Source organism: Leptopilina boulardi, unplaced genomic scaffold, assembly GCF_019393585.1.
Source record: "Leptopilina boulardi isolate dan_hultmark-lab unplaced genomic scaffold, ZJU_Lbou_2.1 LbouV2_211, whole genome shotgun sequence".
Lineage (NCBI taxonomy): Eukaryota > Metazoa > Arthropoda > Insecta > Hymenoptera > Figitidae > Leptopilina > Leptopilina boulardi.
The window spans coordinates 1,717,604-1,737,392 of NW_026137765.1; the positions used below are offsets into that span (position 1 = coordinate 1,717,604).

General features: G+C 25.7%; 1 protein-coding gene across 10 annotated transcripts in view; it reads left to right on the top strand.

Annotated features, from left to right (window-relative positions):
- LOC127278794 (nucleolar protein dao-5) overlaps nt 1–19,789 on the top strand; it is a 30,771-nt gene that overhangs the window by 8,225 nt on the left and 2,757 nt on the right. For 5 of the 10 annotated variants that reach the window (XM_051300672.1, XM_051300671.1, XM_051300675.1 and 2 more), the window contains 13 exons: nt 2,704–2,840; nt 3,874–4,135; nt 4,365–4,485; nt 4,811–4,937; nt 5,507–5,604; nt 5,948–6,086; nt 6,276–6,351; nt 6,449–6,678; nt 8,641–8,719; nt 9,829–9,984; nt 11,421–11,756; nt 17,249–17,512; nt 19,398–19,663. In XM_051300672.1, the coding sequence (XP_051156629.1) occupies nt 2,704–2,840; nt 3,874–4,135; nt 4,365–4,485; nt 4,811–4,937; nt 5,507–5,604; nt 5,948–6,086; nt 6,276–6,351; nt 6,449–6,678; nt 8,641–8,719; nt 9,829–9,984; nt 11,421–11,756; nt 17,249–17,512; nt 19,398–19,663 (2,291 nt within the window). Of the gene's footprint in view, nt 1–2,703; nt 2,841–3,873; nt 4,136–4,364; nt 4,486–4,810; nt 4,938–5,506; nt 5,605–5,947; nt 6,087–6,275; nt 6,352–6,448; nt 6,679–8,640; nt 8,720–9,828; nt 9,985–11,420; nt 11,757–15,510; nt 15,569–17,248; nt 17,513–19,397; nt 19,664–19,789 lie in introns of those variants that run through there. The other 5 variants (XM_051300680.1, XM_051300673.1, XM_051300678.1 and 2 more) reach the window with 5 other exon arrangements.

Here is a 19,789-nt window from a genome sequence, read left to right on the forward strand (position 1 = left end):
TAGGATTATGAAAAAATACCGATAATTTTTTTTTATGATTTCTACATAATCGTAAATTTTATTTTTTTTTTTTAATTTTAATTAATTTAATATCGTAATACAAATGTATGTGTAAGGTAATCAGTAGAAAAAGTAAGTTTCAGTCAGACAGGGACAGTTATTTTTGCAGGTAATTGTAGATCTAAGTAGTAAAAGTAAATTTATATCCGACGGAAGTAAAATTTTAAAATAAGTAGTTAAAGCCAATTTTAGTCTGACAAATTCCAATTTCATATTCACTCAAAAAAAATAATTCGTTTGAAGCAACCAAATTTTCGTTAAATCAACAAAATAAATGCATTGTTATACAGTTAACCAAACATTTGGTTGCATAAATCAAACGCTCAATTAAATTTTTTCTTTGTTCAAAAAAATTTATTAAAATAAACCAAACAGTTATATTTAGATCAAATAAATATTTATTTGAATTAAACAAATTTTGTTTGAACTAACCAAAAAAATTGGGTAAATATAAAAAAATAGTACATTTGGTTCAAACGATATCTTTTTTCTGAGTGTTGTGTAGAAAAAAAAGTAGTAAAAGAGAGTGTTGGTCAGACACAAAGCAGATTGAAATTTTAATGTAAGTAGTAAAAGACAGTTTTAGTAAGACCTAGCTATTTCGAATTTCTTTTTTTTTCCTAGTAGTAAAACACAGTTTTAGTCGGACAGAAGATTTTAAATTTTATATAAATTGAGAACAAGTAGTAAAAGTCGATTTTAGTCAGACGCAATTTTCAAAACTTACTTTGTCAGTAGTATAATATACTTTTAGTCAGACATAAAATTGTAATATCAGGTAATATTCATTAAAGTAGAAATAGTCAGTTTAAGTCAGACATAGATTTTTCTAATTCGTATAATTTTTATCAATAGAAAAAAACTGATTCAGGTTTTAATCTCATATTATTCATCTAAAAGTAGTAAAAGCCCATTTTAATCAGACAAAATGTAAAAGATATCAGTAGTAAAAATCAACATTAGTCAGATTAGATTTCTTTAATTTTAGACACAAGTAGTAAAAATTAGTTCTAGTCAGACCGAATGTTTTTATTTCGTGTTTTTTCACTATCAAGTAGTAAAAGACACTTTTGAGTCAGACATAACTTTTTCAAATTCTCATCACTTTTTTTTCTCAGTAGTATGTGAGTCATTTTTTTCAGACAGGGCTTAATATAATTCAAGTAGAAGTAGTTAAAGTAAATTTTCTACTCAGGTAGTTCATTTTTATTTCAGGTAATTTTGGTTAAAGTAGTAAAAGTTAATTTCAGTCAGGCCGATATTTTCCATTGCAGGTAATATAAGTAGAGGTAATAAAAATAAATTGTACAGTCAGACAGAAATTATTATAATTACTTTCTTAGTAGTAAAAATAAGTTTTAGTCAGACCTCACATTTCTGAATTTTGCTGACTCAGTAGTAAAGGTAAATTTGTATCAGACAGCTTTGAATTTTATTTAGTTTAGAATATAAAAGTAGTAAAATTCGTTTATAGTCAGACATTTTTTTCCTTTAAATTATATAATTTATGTTTCAGTGATAGAAGTCAGACAGGACGTTTTTTCATATAATTCAAGTTTAAGTAGTAAAAATAAATTTCACTCAGACCGAATTGTTTTATTTTAATTTATTGTATCTGTAGAAAAAGACAGGAATTTTTGTTTAATAAATTTTCTAAATTCTTCACATACTTTTTTTTATATTGCTACGTATTTGTATGTGAACAAATAATAAAAGGCTTTAATTATTTTTATTGCTTTTATTTTCTATATTTATTAAATAAAAAATTGATCTGCTTTAAAAAAAGTAAATGAAATGTGAAAAATAAAATATAATATGAAAAATTCACTTTTAAATGGCTTTGCTTTTATTATAATTGTAATTTTTTTTTAAACTAGTAGTACAAAACAGTTGCAGTCAGACAAAACAATCGTATTCTTAAATTTATATCAAATTTTGGTAAAAGAAAAATTTTTTAATTTAAAAAAAAAAAATCGTAGTCCTTGAAAAATAATTATTTATTTAATAATTTTGTTTTGTTTATCTCGACTTAAAACAATAACCGGATAAAGGCTGAGTTTTGTAGTGCAATAGTTTGAAACTTTTTCTTGTATACCAATATAGAAATGATTTATTGTCAGCATTAATATACTCGATTTAAAATCACTGTCGATAAATAATTTTCACAATTAAACTGTTTATTAATAGAATTGAGTATAAAAATTCTGATAATAATATAGAAAATTGAGTTACGTAATGTTGCAATTATTCTGCATATATATATTTTTTTTTAAACCACGCATGCATTTGACGCAATCACAATTCTAAATTAGAAATAGATTCTTTTTAATTACATATAGTAATTGTAATCTACTACTTTTAATTAATTTATCAAAACACTTCAATATTTTCTTGAGGTCTTTATCTGGTTAAGGTTATGGCTATTAAAAGTCAAATAAAGCCATAAAAATTATAAATTCCAATTAACAAAAAAATTAATTATTATATTAATTAGAAATTATTACTTCTAATAAAACTGCTTTTCATTTGACTTTTAATATTTAAATTTCTAATTACTAACCGTTTCTATTGTTGCTGTTTTTTTTTTTTTTTTTTTTTTTTATGAGAATTTTTTCATTGCGACAATAATTTTTAATTTTCCAGGACCTACCCTAGAACCGCCATTACCAAGAAGAAAAAAATGTCCGGAACTTGCTTACAAAACACACGAATTCATTACTGCTGCTGACGGAGGTGGAATCGATGGCGTCGATTCAAACGTCGTAGCTGATAAAGTTAGGGTAAGAAAAAAAACAACCCCCGAAAAAAAAGAATAGACGTCACAGTTATTTTCCTAGAAAAAAAAAATAAATCTTAATTAGACAAATTTTCATCCAAAAATAGTGAATAGCATTCAAATAATGGGATATAATTTTTATTTAAAAAAAAAATCAGACATTTTTAATTAATTTCAATTTGATAATTGGATGATTTTTTTTTTATTATAATTGGATGATTTTAATTTATATATTAATTTTCACAATTAGATAATTTAGAATCTTTTATGGAGAAAGAATTTTAAATATCAAATAATTTTCAAGGATTTTTTTTTCCACTAATTAACGTGAAAGGATTTTAAAAATAGTAAAAGAGTTGATTGAGCGAAATGCTTGATTAAAAAAAAAAAGAAGAAAAGAATACTTATAATATAGTAATTGATGAAAATTGTTTAAATGTTTAAAATATTTTCTCTTCACTAAACATTGAGAAGATGTTTTATTAATAGCAATCTTTATAATTTTATCCACTCTCTAAAGTTAAAATAAAATGGGCAGACTTGTGATATAAAAAAAAAAAAATTAAATACCATCTCTTAACTTGAAACTCAACTGCACAGGTAAATGAAATTTTAGGTCAAGTGGTAGTTTTCAGGATGAAAAAAAAAAATTCTTCTAGCCTGAAGAATAAATAAAATAGTTTTTTAAAAAAATTACCATCTACTTTGTGATTAGTATGAAAAATTCGCTCTTGACATAAAAAAAAAAATTCTTATCAACGCTCTTGTTTAAATATATTTTCTAAATTAGTTGCATTTTGTCTGTTTTTTAATTTAAATAATAATTACTATTAGTGTTTTATAAAACATGAATTACCTTCTTTATATTATTTTTATTATTTATTATTATTATTTAGTATTTATTATTAATTTTTATAATATTTGAAATGCAGTAAATTTTGTTACTAAAATAAATTTTTATTTTTATTTATCTTAAAAGAGTGGATTTGCCTTTGTTTTAGAGGATGATTTTTTTTTAGAAAGAATTTTATTTTCAGGAAGTTACGGCGACGTCGACGATTCCATCTAGTCAATTAAGTAAGGCAATATCGAGAATCAGCACTGAATATCGTTTGCAATTTGCTTGGCCAAGAAGACAACAATTGACCAATGGGGATGTGGCACTACCTGTTGCAGCTGCTGGCAGCACTGGACCTCCACGAAAATCACTCAGTATGGGGGCTCTGAAACAGGGTATTCAACCTGGACCAGTTCCTGTTCACAGGAAACGTCCCGGCGACATCGATCATAAGCGAGAGGGTTTGTTTAATTGAAAAAAAAATAATTTTTTTATAAACAACAAAAGTAATAAAAATAATGCAAAAAATATAAAAATACAAATAATACAAATAATACAAATAATGCAAATAATGCAAATAATATTAATAATAAAAATAATATTAATAATAAATATTACAGAAAATCTGAAAAATTTATATACTACAAAAAATAAATATTTGATATTTGTAATAAATAATTTTTATTTCAGGAGCACAAGCTTCAGAATTGGAGCCCCTTGTGACTGGTAACACAATGGACACCATTGATGGAGTTGTTTTAGAATGTGATGAACACGAGGAGAATATACCGGATTTGAAAATTACCTATAGGTTAGAAAATTTTTGAAAATAGTCATTATTAATATTATTTTTTTTTTATACAAAAAATAAAATAGTCCTTTAATTTTATAATTTAATGAAATTAAAATAATATTAAAAATAGTTTTATTTAGATAAAAAAATATTTAAAAAAACTTTTTTTTTATCATTATTGTTTATGAATATTAATTTATTATTATTTTTTAATAATTTATTTATTATTATTTTGTATCAATTTATATTATTATCATTTTTTTTATTAATTCACAATTTTGTTATTATTTTTTTTATTAATTTACTATTTTGATTATTAATTTTTATTATTATTGAATTTCAGAGGTAAAAAACCTGGTAGAACTGTTAAAATAGTAGACAATGTTGATGTGGAAATGAAAAAATCACAGGAAAAAACTTTAGCAAAAACAAATGTAATGGCACTTCGACAACTCGCCGATGAATATAAGGTATACTTTACAAAATTTCTATGCTAATAATAATTAACAATGACAATTTTAAATTATAAACAAAAAAAAAATTTAGAATCGGAAATTTATTTTTGCGATTCAATGTTGTAAATAATTTTATAATTTCTTTTTTTTTCTAATCAATATATCCAATCATTGTTATCATTGAGGTCAAAAAAGAAACGCTAGATATGCAAATCGAATGGTGCATATATATATGTATATAGGTTACAAGTAGATGCAGATGAGTTGAGTCAGCCGAGAGGAAGAAAAGTCTGTGCGGCTTGTTAAATAAAATTGATGGTTACAGATTACTGCAAAAAAAAAGAGAGAAATAAAAAATTTATTTAGCTATCGATGTCTAAAGGGCAATAAAAAAATATTTCCAAATTAACGAAACTTTATTGTTTTGAATATTAAAAATTATTTTTATAATTAATTAAATCTGACTGATTCAAATTTAAAAATTGAAAATATATTTTTGTTAGTAAGAAGACTTTTTAAAAAAAAGGTACAAAAATTTCCCTCTTTAAATCAATATAATAATTAAAAAAATTAAATTTATTTAGCATCGAGACTGGGGATGTGGGCTAACAAGAGAAGACGAAGCATCATTATGGAAAAAAGTCTCTAGTAATCACGCTCTTAACGCACTTTCACTTGCCAGGCTAGTAACAAATAATAATTATTAATATTATTAAAAAAAAAAAAAAAATTAATATATTAAAATTATAATTGTCATTAAAAGCAAATATTAAAAAATAATAAAATTAAATATTGAAAATATAAAAAAAATTCTCCATTATAAAAACGAAAAAAAAAAAATAGGAAAAGAAATTTATGAGAAAAAATTTTAAACAATTTTTCTTTTTTTTCTGTAAAAATTTTTTCAAGACACATTAAATTTTCAATTTATTTTAATATATAGTTTTCTATTATTTCCTTCCGTACAAATAAATCCACAATTGAGATATTAAATTGAATTTTATATTTTTATTCACTGAATGCAGTAGGTCGGTAACAAAAGAGGAGAAAGAAAAAGAAAATACGAGAAAAGTTGCTCCAACAGTGACAATGCCACCTGCTGGAAGGCCATCTTCTGTACAAACAAAACCTATTCACGAAATTCTCTCCGATGACCTCAAAGCGGTTAGTTCATTAAAAAAAAAGAAACATAACTTCTTCTCGTGATTTTGTATGTAAAAAAATTTACATGAATAACTTCTATATTTTTTTTACCTCTCTTCTCTCTATATATATATAAAAAAAAACTGGTTTTATATGAATATTTATCATTGTAATATTTTTACACAAAGCAAATAAAAATTACATTTCCAGGACAATGATAAAGCTATTGCTCGAGCAAGAAGGGACTTCTTGATTCGTCATCACCTTGATCGCACTACAGGAATCGGTAAATTTAAAAATTTGATATTATATATATATATATAAATGAAAATTAATTTACAAAAAATTAATTAACAAATTTAATTAAAAATTAATTTTTCAAGGTGATGGAGCGTTACTTCCCTCTCCAACGAGAGAGAAATTGGAACCTGTGATACCTCGCCGACGCGATGATACAAAAGAACATCGAGATGAAATTCAACCAAGAATGAAATCCAGTCCGAAGAATAGTCCTCGAACTGGACGTTCGCAAAGTCTTGGACCAAGTGTTGCTGATCGAAAATCTCCTAAACGACAACCATCACGAACTCCCTCGTCAGCAAAAGACGTTAAGGTAAAAATTTTTTATTTTCTATTTTTACTTCAACCAAATATTAAATTTTGCTTAATTTTGGTGGAAGTAGTAAAAGTAAATTTTAGTCAGACAAAACTTTTTCAATGTTATTGCTTTCTCAGTAGTAAAATCAAGTATTAGTCGGACTAAATTGTAATATAATTTTAATTTCAGTAGTAGAAGTTAGGTTTAGTCTGACGGAACATAATTTCAAGTAGTAAAAGTGAGTTTTAGTCAAACGAAGCTTTCCTCAAAATAGTGTAATTTTTTTCTATCAGTAGTAAAAGACAGTATTATTCGGACAAAAAACCTTTTTGTTTCGTGTAATTCAAGTGAAAGTAGTAAACGCGAGTTTTAGTCAGACAGATTTCTTTTATCAATTCAGTAAATTTTTTCTCAGTAGTAAATGTCAGTATTATTCAGACAGGAGTTTCTCATTTCGTGGAATTTAAGTATAGAAGTAATAAAAGCGAGTTATAACCTAGCATAATTTTTCCAAACTAATGTAATTGCTTTTTTAGTAGTAATTGTCATTATTAGTCAGACGAGGGGTTTTATTTATTGTAATTTAAATAGAAGTAGTAAAAATGGCATAATTTTCAAATGATAGTAATTTTCTTTTTAGTAGTAATTGTCAATATTAGTCAGACAGGAGTATTTCAAGGTTGTTTAATTTTCAGTAGTAGAAGCCAGGTACAGTCAGACTAATTTTTTTACCAACTTCAGATAATTGTTTTCTCAGTAGTAAAAATCAGTATCAGTCAGACAGGAGGTTCTTAATGATTGTAATTGAAATCCAAGTAGTAAAATTCAGTTATAATCAGACATAAATTTTTCCATTTCACGTAATTTCTGTCTCAGTGATTAAAGTCCACTTTAGTCAGACAGAACTTCTGCTCTTTGAAATTTTCAAATAAACTCTTTTTTAGTAGTATAAGTCGATGTTAGTCAGACAGGACTATAACAGTGTAATTTTATTTTCAGTAGTAAAAGTCTGATTCAGTCAGACAAAACTTTTCCAAATTCAAAAAATTAATTTCTTAGTAGTAAAAATCAAAATTAGTCAGACGGGAGGTTCTCATTGTTTGTAATTTAAATCTAAGTAGTAAAATTCAGTTATAGTCAGACATAACATTTTCTATTTCACTTCATTCCTGTTTTAGTGACTAAAATCGATTTTAGTCAGACAAAACTTCTGCTGTTTCGAATTTTCAAGCTCCTTTTGAGTAGTATTAGTCAGTATTAGTCAGACAGGAGTATTTCAAGGTTGTTTAATTTTCAGTAGTAGAAGCCAGGTACAGTCAGACAAATTTTTTTTACCAATTTCAGATAATTGTTTTCTCAGTAGTAAAAATCAGTATCAGTCAGACGGGAGGTTCTCATTGTTTGTAATTTAAATCCAAGTAGTAAAACTTAGTTATAGTCAGACATAACTTTTTCCGTTTCACTTTATTACTGTTTCAGTGATTAAAATCGATTTTAGTCAGACAAAACTTCTGCTCTTTTGAATTTTCAAGCTCCTTTTCAGTAGTATTAGTCAATATTAGTCAGACATGAGTATTTCAAGGTAATTTTACTTTCAGTAGTAAAATTCAGGTACAATCGGACAAAACTTTTCGAAATTCAAATAATTGCTTTCTGAGTAGTAAAAATCAATATTAGTCAGACAGGAGGTTCTAATTGTTTGTAATTTAAATCCAAGTAGTAAAATTCAGTTATAGTCAGACATAACTTTTTCTATTTCTTGTAATTTCTGTTTCAGTGAATAAATTGTTTTCTCAATAGTAAAAATTATTCTCAGTCGGAAATAATTTTTTAAAATACAATTTTATATTTTTAGAACTAGAAAGACATTTTTAAAAATAATTTAAAAATTACAAAATCAAGTATTTCGGTAGAATCACTCACATAAATATGAAAAAAAAACCAATTCTGAATGAGCCAAATTTTCTTTGTTTCAAGGAGAAAGAAAAAGAATCAAAGGACAAGGATAAAGATTCGAGGGAGAGGAGCGGAGAGCGAGAAAGGCATCCCCGTCCGAGTAAGTAAACAGGGTCAATTTCTTTATTTTTTTCAAAAAGCTGTCATCGATTGACTTCTATAGACTAGGTCATTAAATTTTGATCGAACAGCCACTATTCAAAATATTTTTTTTTTTTTTGCATTTAGATGGAAGGACTGAATTACATATAGAATTATCGTGTTAGATAATTTTTGACTGTGTCCGTTAATATTCAATTAATCGTCCAATAGACTATTATATAATTATTGTCTTTCCAAAAAAAAACACTATATCAACGTTATTTATACAAGAGTATGACATCTACGAATTCATCTAAAAAAAAAATAAAATTTGTTAAATATTTTCGAGAAAAATAAATTGAATTTTCGAAATAAAATAAGATGATCATACTCTTGAGTTGATAAAAAAAAAGAATGATCATAAACAAAATCGTAATTTTTGTTTATTTTTGAAAAAATAAGTTGCATGTTGGACTTGTCTTATTGTATATTTATATCTTTCTGCATTTGTTATAATTAATATTTATATCAGTAGATTCTGGATAGATAAGACCAATATATCAGATTAGAAATTCTGATGCTTTTTCAATTTTTTTTTGTTCTGTCAACTTATATGACGATTAATTTCACATGTATATATATGTAATCAATAGTCCTCGGTTTTGAAAATATTTAATTTTATTTAAAACCTTAGGTTGAAGTTTTTGAATTGTCTACAATTTTTTTTCGACAATTTCTCGATTACTGTGAAATATTTCGCTCTAAAATTTATTTTTAATAAGCAATTTCATCTATACACGTCCTCAATATCTTCTCATTGTGATGTTATTCATTTCTACACATCATTTTATTTGCACAAATTAAAATTTTGCAAATTCTTCCTCTGGATGCAAATATTTGAAGAATTTCTTATTTCTTCATTTGCAAAAAAAAAAAAAAGAAAAGAAAATTGTTTTCTCAATCTCGGTGAAAAAAAATGGATTCTTATTTAATATAGAGGGACAGTTTCATCGTCATTTCTCTCATTTTTTTGAAAAAAAAAAAAAAAAAAAAAAAACAATGATCCCCAATGGAATATTATTACAGTATAGAGTTGTAGAATATTTAGAAGGTGAGTGGGTGTTTCAGCTACGGGTAGCCGAGTTCGTTGGAATATAAGAGTTTCTCCTGCAGCTTTATCAACGAGCGGAAATCAACCAATACCACAAATATCACCACCACCAACATCTTCGGGCCCAAGGCCGACTCCAATCCACAGGAGGTCCCCGAAATATCATCGTAAACGTACGTTTCATTTGTGAAGTCAACTCGCATCCAGTCAATGTCCATTTTATACAAAAATCTCACTTTTTTCCAAAAAAAAAAATTAACACTTCTCAAGCTTCAAGTACCAAAAAAGGTCTTTGAATAAAAATATTTTTTTTTTTTTGTAAACCCGTGTTCAAGGACCTCCTTCTCCCCCCCAACCACAAACTGATTTACTTCAGGCACTTTTCAAAAAAAAAAAAAAAATTCAAATCTTTGCGAATTGCCATTATACTCTTATGTTTACACAGAATTGTGTGCAATATCAAATTATTTTTTCATCACAGTGAAATTTTTTAAGAAACACATTTTTTTTCTCATTTTTCCTATACACAAAAACAATCGAGGACGTGAAATAAAAAACCAATTCTTCAATTACTCTGAAAAATTTATAGAAAAATATTCACCAACCAAAAAAAGGGAGTATATATTTCATGCTGTTTAGGAAGAAAAATATCCACAGGAATATGCAAATATACAGAATTTCATAATTCATATTATACATATATATTCATGGCATGAAAAAAAGCTTAAAATATAGATGCCTGTATTGTGTATAAAATTAGGGAGCTTTATTTATATATATAGACATGAAAAAAAAAATGTTCTACAAGGAGAAACTTTTCTAAAACAGGTAATTTTGTATAAAAAAAAAAAATGTCATAAGAAAATCTATATAAATAAAATATAGAAATTAACAAATTTCTATATAGAAAAAAAATTTGAGTTAGAAAAATATTTCCAAAAAAAAAAATCCTACTTTCTAAAAAAATATTTAAAAAGAATAGTTTTTAAGAAAAATACTAGGTAATAGGAATGATAATTATTAATTTTTTTTTGAAGGAACTGAGGACGTGGAAAGAGTTCATTTAATAGAGAGTTAATTATATTATTAAATTATTTTTCCAATAATTTTTTTATGTTATTCGTGGTTTTAATTATTTTAATGAATGTAAATTTTAGGTCATTTTTTTTACAAGTTTGTCAACTTTTTTTTTAATAATAAAATAAAAGCTAGCGCTGCCCTTTTAAGCACTGAAAAAAAAATTATTTGATTCAAATACTCGATTACTTGACTATTATCAAATAAATAATCAAATATTTTTGATTTTCAATTAAATGGTATTTGTTACAAATAGAGAAATTATTGATCCAAGTTTATTTAATTTAATTACTTGATTTGAAAAATTATTAATATTTATTTGATAATATTCAAGTAAAGGATTATTTAAATCAAATAAATTTTTTCTATTTTATTATTAATAAATTGACACATTGGAAAAAAAAATTGGCGAAAAAAAAAATAATAGAATGATTTTTGTTTGTTTAATAGTAGCGAATGAGCGAGATAATTTTTTTTTTTTTTTTTTTTTGGGTAACACGGTCGCTTATTGTTTTTGTACGATATGTTCTAGCCTTCCTCGCAACCAATGCTCCTCCCCATCGCCCTCTTCATCACGCAAAACCCATAACCACCAACATCACAAGTACCACTATCAATACGAACGCCACAGTTAAACCCTCGGTTAAGCATTCGATTCACTCGATCGCCTATCACCCGCCTACTGCTACTACCACAACCACCACTGCTGCCGCTGCGGCCAGGCTGGAGCGTGTCAAGCATGCCCAGGCCAAAACGGCTGCTGCAGGCGCCACAGGCCATCCACCTGCGACTGCAGCTGCAGTCGACCCATCCAAATCATCCTTCGAAAGTCGATACGCGCATCGATCCACTTCTGCCGTACAAGCTAGTAAGTAGCATGCCACAGCCGTTAATGAGAGACAATCGTCAAAAAAAAAAAAAAATAAAAAAAAAAAATCAATAACAAAAATTGATTGCTCTTCGGCTTTAGAAACTGCTTTTCGTACCTTCGTTGTGTCCTTATCATTATTATCATAATCTTTTTTTTTTTTTTATTCTCAACTATATCGCACATATTCTTATGTAATGCCATTGTTGCCAATTTTCAATGTTGTATCTACGTAATTTGCATAATTTACATAATTAACAAAATTTACATTTTCAATTTACATAATTTACATAATTAATCATTTCTTTTAGATGCATTTTTTTTTGATATATCAACTATTAGGTAATACTGATTTTTACTATTGAATAAGCAACTATTTAAAATTGAAACTGTTTTGTCTGACTGTACCTGACTTTTACTATTGAAAATAAAATTACATTGAAATAGTCCTGGCTGATTAGTATTGACTAATACTACTGAAAAATAAAATTACATTTGTTTAAAAAATTTCAATCAAAAGACAATTGTCTTGACATAAAAAGTTATGTCTGACTATAACTGAATTTTACTACTTGGATTTAAATTACCTACAGTGAGAACCTCCCGTCTGACTAATACTGATTTTACTACTCAGAAAGCAATTACTTGGATTTCGAAAAATGTTGTCTGACTGTACCTGTCTTTAACTACTGAAAATTCAACAACCTTGAAATAGTTCTGTATGACTAATATTGACTAATACTACTAAAAAGGAGCTTAAAAATTCGAAAGAGCAAAAATTTAGTCTGACTAAAATCGATTTTAATCACTAAAACAGAAATAAAGTGAAATAGAAAAGTTATGACTGACTATAACTGAATTTTACTACTTGGATTTATATTACAAACAATGAGAACCTCCCGTCTGACTAATATTGATTTTTACTACTAAGAAAGGAATTATTTGAATTTCGAAAAGTTTTGTCCGATTGTACCTGAATTTTACTACTGAAAGTAAAATTACCTTGAAATACTCATGTCTGACTAATATTGACTAATACTACTCAAAAGGAGCTTGAAAAATCGAAAGAGCAAATGATTAGTCTGACTAAAATCGATTTTAATCACTGAAACAGTAATGAAGTGAAATGGAAAATTGTTATGTCTGACTATAACTGGATTTTACTACTTGGATTTAAATTACAAACAATGAGAACCTCCCATCTGACTAATATTGATTTTTACTACTCAGAAAGCAATTATTTGAATTTCGAAAGGTTTTGTCCGATTGTACCTGAATTTTACTACTGAAAGTAAAATTACCTTAAAATACTCATGTCTGACTAATATTGACTTATACTACTCAAAAGAAGCTTGAAAATTCGAAATAGCAAAAGTTTAGTCTGACTAAAATCCATTTTAATCACTGAAACAGTAATGAAGTGAAATGGAAAATTGTTATGTCTGACTATAACTGAATTTTACTACTTGGATTTAAATTACAAAAAATGAGATCCTCCCGTCTGACTAATTTTGATTTTTACTACTCAGAAAACAATTATTTGAATTTCGAAAAGTTTTGTCTTACTGTACCTGAATTTTACCACTGAAAATTAAACAACATTGAAATACTCCTGTCTGACTAATATTGACTAATACTACTCAAAAGGAGCTTGAAAATTCTAAAGAGCAAAAGTTTAGTCTGACTAAAATCGATATTTATCACTGAAACAATAATAAAGTGAAATAGTAAAAGTAATGTCTGACTATAACTGAATTTTACTCCTTAGATTAAAATTACAAACAATGAGAACTTCCCGTCTGACTAATTTTGATTTTTACTACTAAGAAATTAATTCTTTGAATTTGGAAAAGTTTTGTCTGACTGAATCAGACTTTTACTACTGAAAATAAAATTATACTGTTATAGTCCTGTCTGACTAACATCGACTTATACTACTGAAAAAGAGTTTATTTGAAAATTTCAAAGAGCAGAAGTTCTGTCTGACTAAAGTGGACTTTAATCACTGAGACAGAAATTACGTGAAATGGAAAAATTTCTGTCTAACTATAACTGAATTTTACTACTTGGATTTAAATTACAATCAATAAGAACCTCCCGTCTGACTAATATTGATTTTTACTACTGAAAAAACAATTATCTAAAATTGGTAACAAAAATTGTCTGACTGTACCTGGCTTCTACTACTGATAATAAAGTCACATGAATTTGGAACACTCCTGTCTGACTAATATTGACAATTACTACTAAAAAAGCAATTACATTAGTTTGGAAAAATTATGCTAGGTTATAACTCACTTTTATTACTTCTATACTTTAATTCCACGAAATATAAAACTCCTGTCTGACTAATACTGACATTTACTACTGAGAAAAAATTTACTGAATTCGTAGAAGAAATATGTCTGACTAAAACTCGCTTTTACTACTTTTACTTGAATTACATGAAACAAAAAGGTTTTTTGTCCGACTAATACTGTCTTTTACTACTGATAGAAAAACAATACTCTATTTTGGGAAAAGTGTTGTCTGACTAAAACTTACTTTTATGACATTTACAACGTTCTTACTAATTAAATCTAACTTCTACTACTGAAAATAAAATTATATACATTTGGAAATTTTCTGTCTGACTAAAACTCACGTTTGCTAATTTAATTTGTAAATTACGTAAATTTTTAACATCTAGTCTGACTAAAAGTAATTTCTACTACTAAAGCCAATATAATACGAAAATCTTCTGTCTGACTAAAATTCACTTATACTACTTTTACGTGAATTATTTTCAATTAAACTATCACGTTCAACTATTACTATGGCATTTACTATTGACAAATTAATTTTCTGAATTTGTGAAAAAATATTGTCTGACCAAAATCTACTATTACTACTTCTACCTAAATTACGTGAAATTTAAAAGTCTGACTAAAACTTGGCTTTACTACTTCTACTGAAACTGCGCAGAATTTTAATGTCGTGTCTGACTAAAATTTACTTCTACTACTGACAATAAAATTCTACTTTATTAGAAAAAGATTTGCCTGACTAAATCTAAATTCTACTACTTAAATTACATTAAATTTAAACGTCCTGTCTGACTAAAACTGATGTCTACTACTGAAATTAAAATAATATCAAGTCTAATACTGCCTTCTTAAAACTGACTACGACTATGAATTTTATTCATCGCAAATAAATGTTTTCATAAATATTTGGTATATTTTAATTTTTTGAAAATTTTAATCTCTATTGTCACATTCTAATCAGAAATTGTATCCAAAATCAAGATAAAATTTGTTTCCACTAAAAATTGCATGTATAACAAAGGAAATTTTACCTTATTTTTGGATAAGATCATCATATTTTTCATACTAAAGCTTTTTTTGTTTTTATTTTTGCTATAATTAAATGAAAAAATTCATTTTTTTCATTAACGTAATTCGTGGCTGTAAAATACAATAAAAAATACTTTTTAAATATTTTTTTCTCTATATCGTTGTTGTTTGAATTTTCTCTTTGACGTTATAACAAAAAAATTGCTTATTGGTGACTTCCATTACATCTGAATACTATTATCATATATATTTTTTTTCGTATGTATATCATTATAAACATTTAGCAATCGTTCAGCTTGTCATGAAAAAAAAAATGCCCCAAGTATATTTCCAATTAGTATAAAAAAAAAAAAAAATTTTTCTTTTAGATGTTATTTTGAACCAATATTCCATAGTTTTTTTTTACCAATAAATTACAGGTGCACACAGGGAAAGTATCACAGCAGAAAATGCACCACGGAAGAACCAGCAGTTAAAGTTTGTTAAAAAATTTACGTTAGCCTGAAATATTAAAAAAAAAAAAAAATAAATAACCTGCGCCGTATTAAAGTTCGCATGTCGGTGCATTTTCCACTTACTGACCCTTCACAAAGGATCAATTTCCAAAATATTATTATTGAATATAAATATTTTTTCTCTAAAGATTTTTTTTTTACAAATACCTAAAAATATTTCTAAATAAGAAATTGATCTTTTTTTTTTTAAATGAGCAAAAAAATAGATAAAAGCAAGAAATAGTTTTTCCTATTTTTCTATTCCTTCCTTTATAAATACCTATATACATTTAAAAATAAAAAATGATTTTTTTAATTAATAATTTAATTGACGACAATTTGACTTTTGAATTTTTTTTTTTATGTTTTATTTAGATTTTTAATTTAATTGCAAAAATTAATATAGTATTTTAATGTTTATTTTTTTTTTCTTCTTTTTTATGTTTATTAATTTTTCCTTGAAAATTATTTATTATTATTAAAAAGTAATTATAATAATTCTTCTGTCGTAGTTTGAAATAGTTTTTTTTACCTGGAAAATTGGAATTTTTCTTTTTTTTTTTTTTTGAAGTTACGCAGTTATTTGTAATGTAGATTATATAAATCCCTTTAAATACTTTATTTGTATTGAAATTAAAATTATTCTAATAATTAAATATATTAAGTAACTTTTTTTTTAATATTAAAACTGTTATTGTGTACAACTTTTTATCAATAATTCCAGTTTCTTTGATAAATATATAATATAATGGGCATATAAATTTTTGCCTGAAAAAAAATTTTATTTAGTTATTACAAATAAAAAAATAAAAAAAGAAATATTCTCTTTAAAAATTCGTTTAAGAAAAATTAGAATATTTCTGTGGTTGATGTAAGTTTTAAAATATATTTTTATATATAATAATTATTATACTTTGGCAGAGTGAAATACAATATTGATAACCATAGCACGAGTGGTATTTTATTGAAAAGTTTCTATATATATATATATACACTTGCAACTATATATATATAATTGATTGTGCATTAACTGTAAATGTTGCTTTCTAGAAACTATCTTTGTCTCTCTCTCTCTCTCTCTCTCTGTTTTTCTCTCTCTCTCTGTCTTTCTATGTACATATATAAATGTTACAAAATTTCAATGTAATTTTATAGGTCACTCGAGTAAAATTTGATGCAAATTTTTGTTTTTGTTGTGATTACATATTTCAAAATAGAGCTCTTATAGACAAGATTGTGTCTCTTTATTCAAATAAAATTATTATATATGTATATATATTCGAAAATTTTTTTAAAAATATTTTTTCAGGTCAATCTTGTCTTTAAAATTCTATTGAAAAAATAAAAATTCAAGCTTGATGTGAATTTTTTTGGTAAAATTTTTTCAAAAGTAAAAATTTATTATATAAAGGTTATTTTAACTTTTATATTTAATATTTATTATGTATATATATATATATATATATATATATTTTATTTAATTATAATATTGACTCTACGGATTAACATTAAAAATTATATAATATAAATAAAAAATAATTTTTCGATTTTATATATATATATATATTTTTTTTTATTTGAAAATAAATCATCAGGCTTGAATAAAAAATATAAAGAATAAAGAAATTATAAATTCTGTATAAGTATCAATTATGGATTCTAGTGACAGCGGAACCCCAATTAAACGGGAACGCAACAGGAGGATCGAGCGTCGCTTCAACTCCGCCATCGCAAGTACCAGCTCACGTTGCACCAGCGTCGATCGAAAGTCCATGGTTCGACGACGAACCAGTGATAAAGAGTCCACCGGAGCCAACGCGCGTCAAATCACCAGAACAAATGATAATGCGATCACCGGAACCAGTAAATTGGACCGTACCATTGGACACAGGGAAAACATTCACTGTCACTCAAAACGTGAGGGAAGGTACGATTTATAAAAAAAAAAAAATATATACATATATATATATTATTTTCGGAACGCATATGATTATATGTTCTAAAAATCATTATAGTCATAATTTACATTTTTATCGAATTTTATTTGTCCTAATTAGTTTTGAGCCGAATTTTTATTTCTTCGAAATAGCATTTTTGAATAATTTACATATCAAAGCGATTTTTTATATTACAGAATTTTTATATAACTGAAAATTCACTTCAAATAATTTTTATTTCTTCGAATTTTTATTTGTCAGAATTTTTATTTGCTCGAATTTTCATTTATAATAGGCATTTTAAAGATTTTTTTATTGGTTAGAATTTCATTGAATAGAATTTTCATTCAGATGAATTTTCATTTCTTCGAATTATTATTTGATATAATTTCCATATAATTGATTTTTTATACTACAGAAAATTTTTACTTAACCGAAAAATCATTTAATAGAATTTCAAATTGATAGAATTTTCATTTATTTTCATGACCGAACAAAAACAAACGATTTTGGCGCGATTTTTAAAATCAACCAATCAAAAATTATCCATAAAATTGTTATTGGTTGATTTTAAAAATCGCGCCGAAATCTTTCTGTCCGATTGTTTGTTTGGCCATTTGCAAATTCGGACAAATGTAAATTCTATCAATTAGAAATTCTATTAAATGATTTAATAGAATTTCTTATTGATTTATTTTATTAAATGATTTAATAGAATTTCTAATTGATAGAATTTACATTTGTCCGAATTTGCAAATGGCCAAACAAACAATCGGACAGAAAGATTTCGGCGCGATTTTTAAAATCAACCAATAACAATTTTTGATTGGTTGATTTTAAAAATCGCGCCAAAATCGTTTGTTTGTTCGATCATGAAAACAAATGAAATTCTGTCAATTAGAAAAATAAATCAATTAGAAATTCTATTAAATCATTTAATAGAATTTTTAATTGATAGAATTTACATTTGTCCGAATTTGCAAATGGCCAAACAAACAATCGGACAGAAAGATTTCGGCGCGATTTTTAAAATCAACCAATAACATTTTTATGGATAATTTTGTGATTGGTTGATTTTAAAAATCGCGCCAAAATCGTTTGTTCGGTCATGAAAAAAAAAGAAAATTCTATCAATTAGAAATTCTATTAAATGATTTTTCGATTAAGTAAAAATTTTCTGTAGTATACAAAATCGATTATATGGAAATTATATCAAATAATAATTCAAACAAATGAAAATTCATCTGAATGAAAATTCTATATTCAATGAAATTCTACCACCAATAAAAATTCTTTTAAAATGCGTATTATGTTAAATGAAAATTCGAGCAAATAAAAATTCTAACAAATAAAAATTCAAAGAAATAAAAATTCGAAGAAATAAAAATTCTTTGAAGTGAATTTTCAGTTATATAAAAATTTTGTAATATAGAAAATCACTTTGATATGTAAATTATGCAAAATGCTATTTCGAACAAATAAAAATTCGGCTCAAAACTAATTAGGAGAAATAAAATTCGATAAAATGTAAATTATGACTAATGATTTTTAGCGAACATAATCATGCGTCCCTTATTTTCTCTATATAAAAATGATAAATATACATTTTTAATTTAGAGAAAATTAATTTTTCATCACAATAAGTAGATAGGATACATATTACGTCAGGCATGGGGAAATTTTTTCAGTCTCAAATTGACTTGTACTACTTATTCCTAAATTATAAATTATTATTATTATTATTCCTAAATTATATGGTAATAGAAATAATAATAATTATTATTATTATCATTATTATTGTTGTAGTTGTTATTATTATTTTTACAATTGTTCTCGTTTTTTATAAATTATTATAATTCTAAAAAAAAAAAAAAGGGGATCCGCTAACAAGACCGCATAGTGAGGCAAAATCATGGGGTCCATCATCACTGCCTTCAGCTCCACAATCAGCACCACCGGAATTAGCACATTTGCACAAATCTCAACATTCGCAACAATCCGGTTATAAATCACCAGAAAGTGAAAGCGTGTCTTTAGGAAGTTTTACAGGAACAAATGGTCATAAAGATCCCGATTCAGATAGAGGTAGTCCATTATTAGCAAACGTACAACGTACTCCAACTCCAACAAAAAGTACCAAGGTATTTTTTTCTTATACATAAAAGAACATAATTTTTAAATTATTTTATAATTATATTACTTTTTTCGAAAATTATATTTAAAAATGATATTTTTTTTTTTAAATTATTTTTTTCGGGGAATATTTA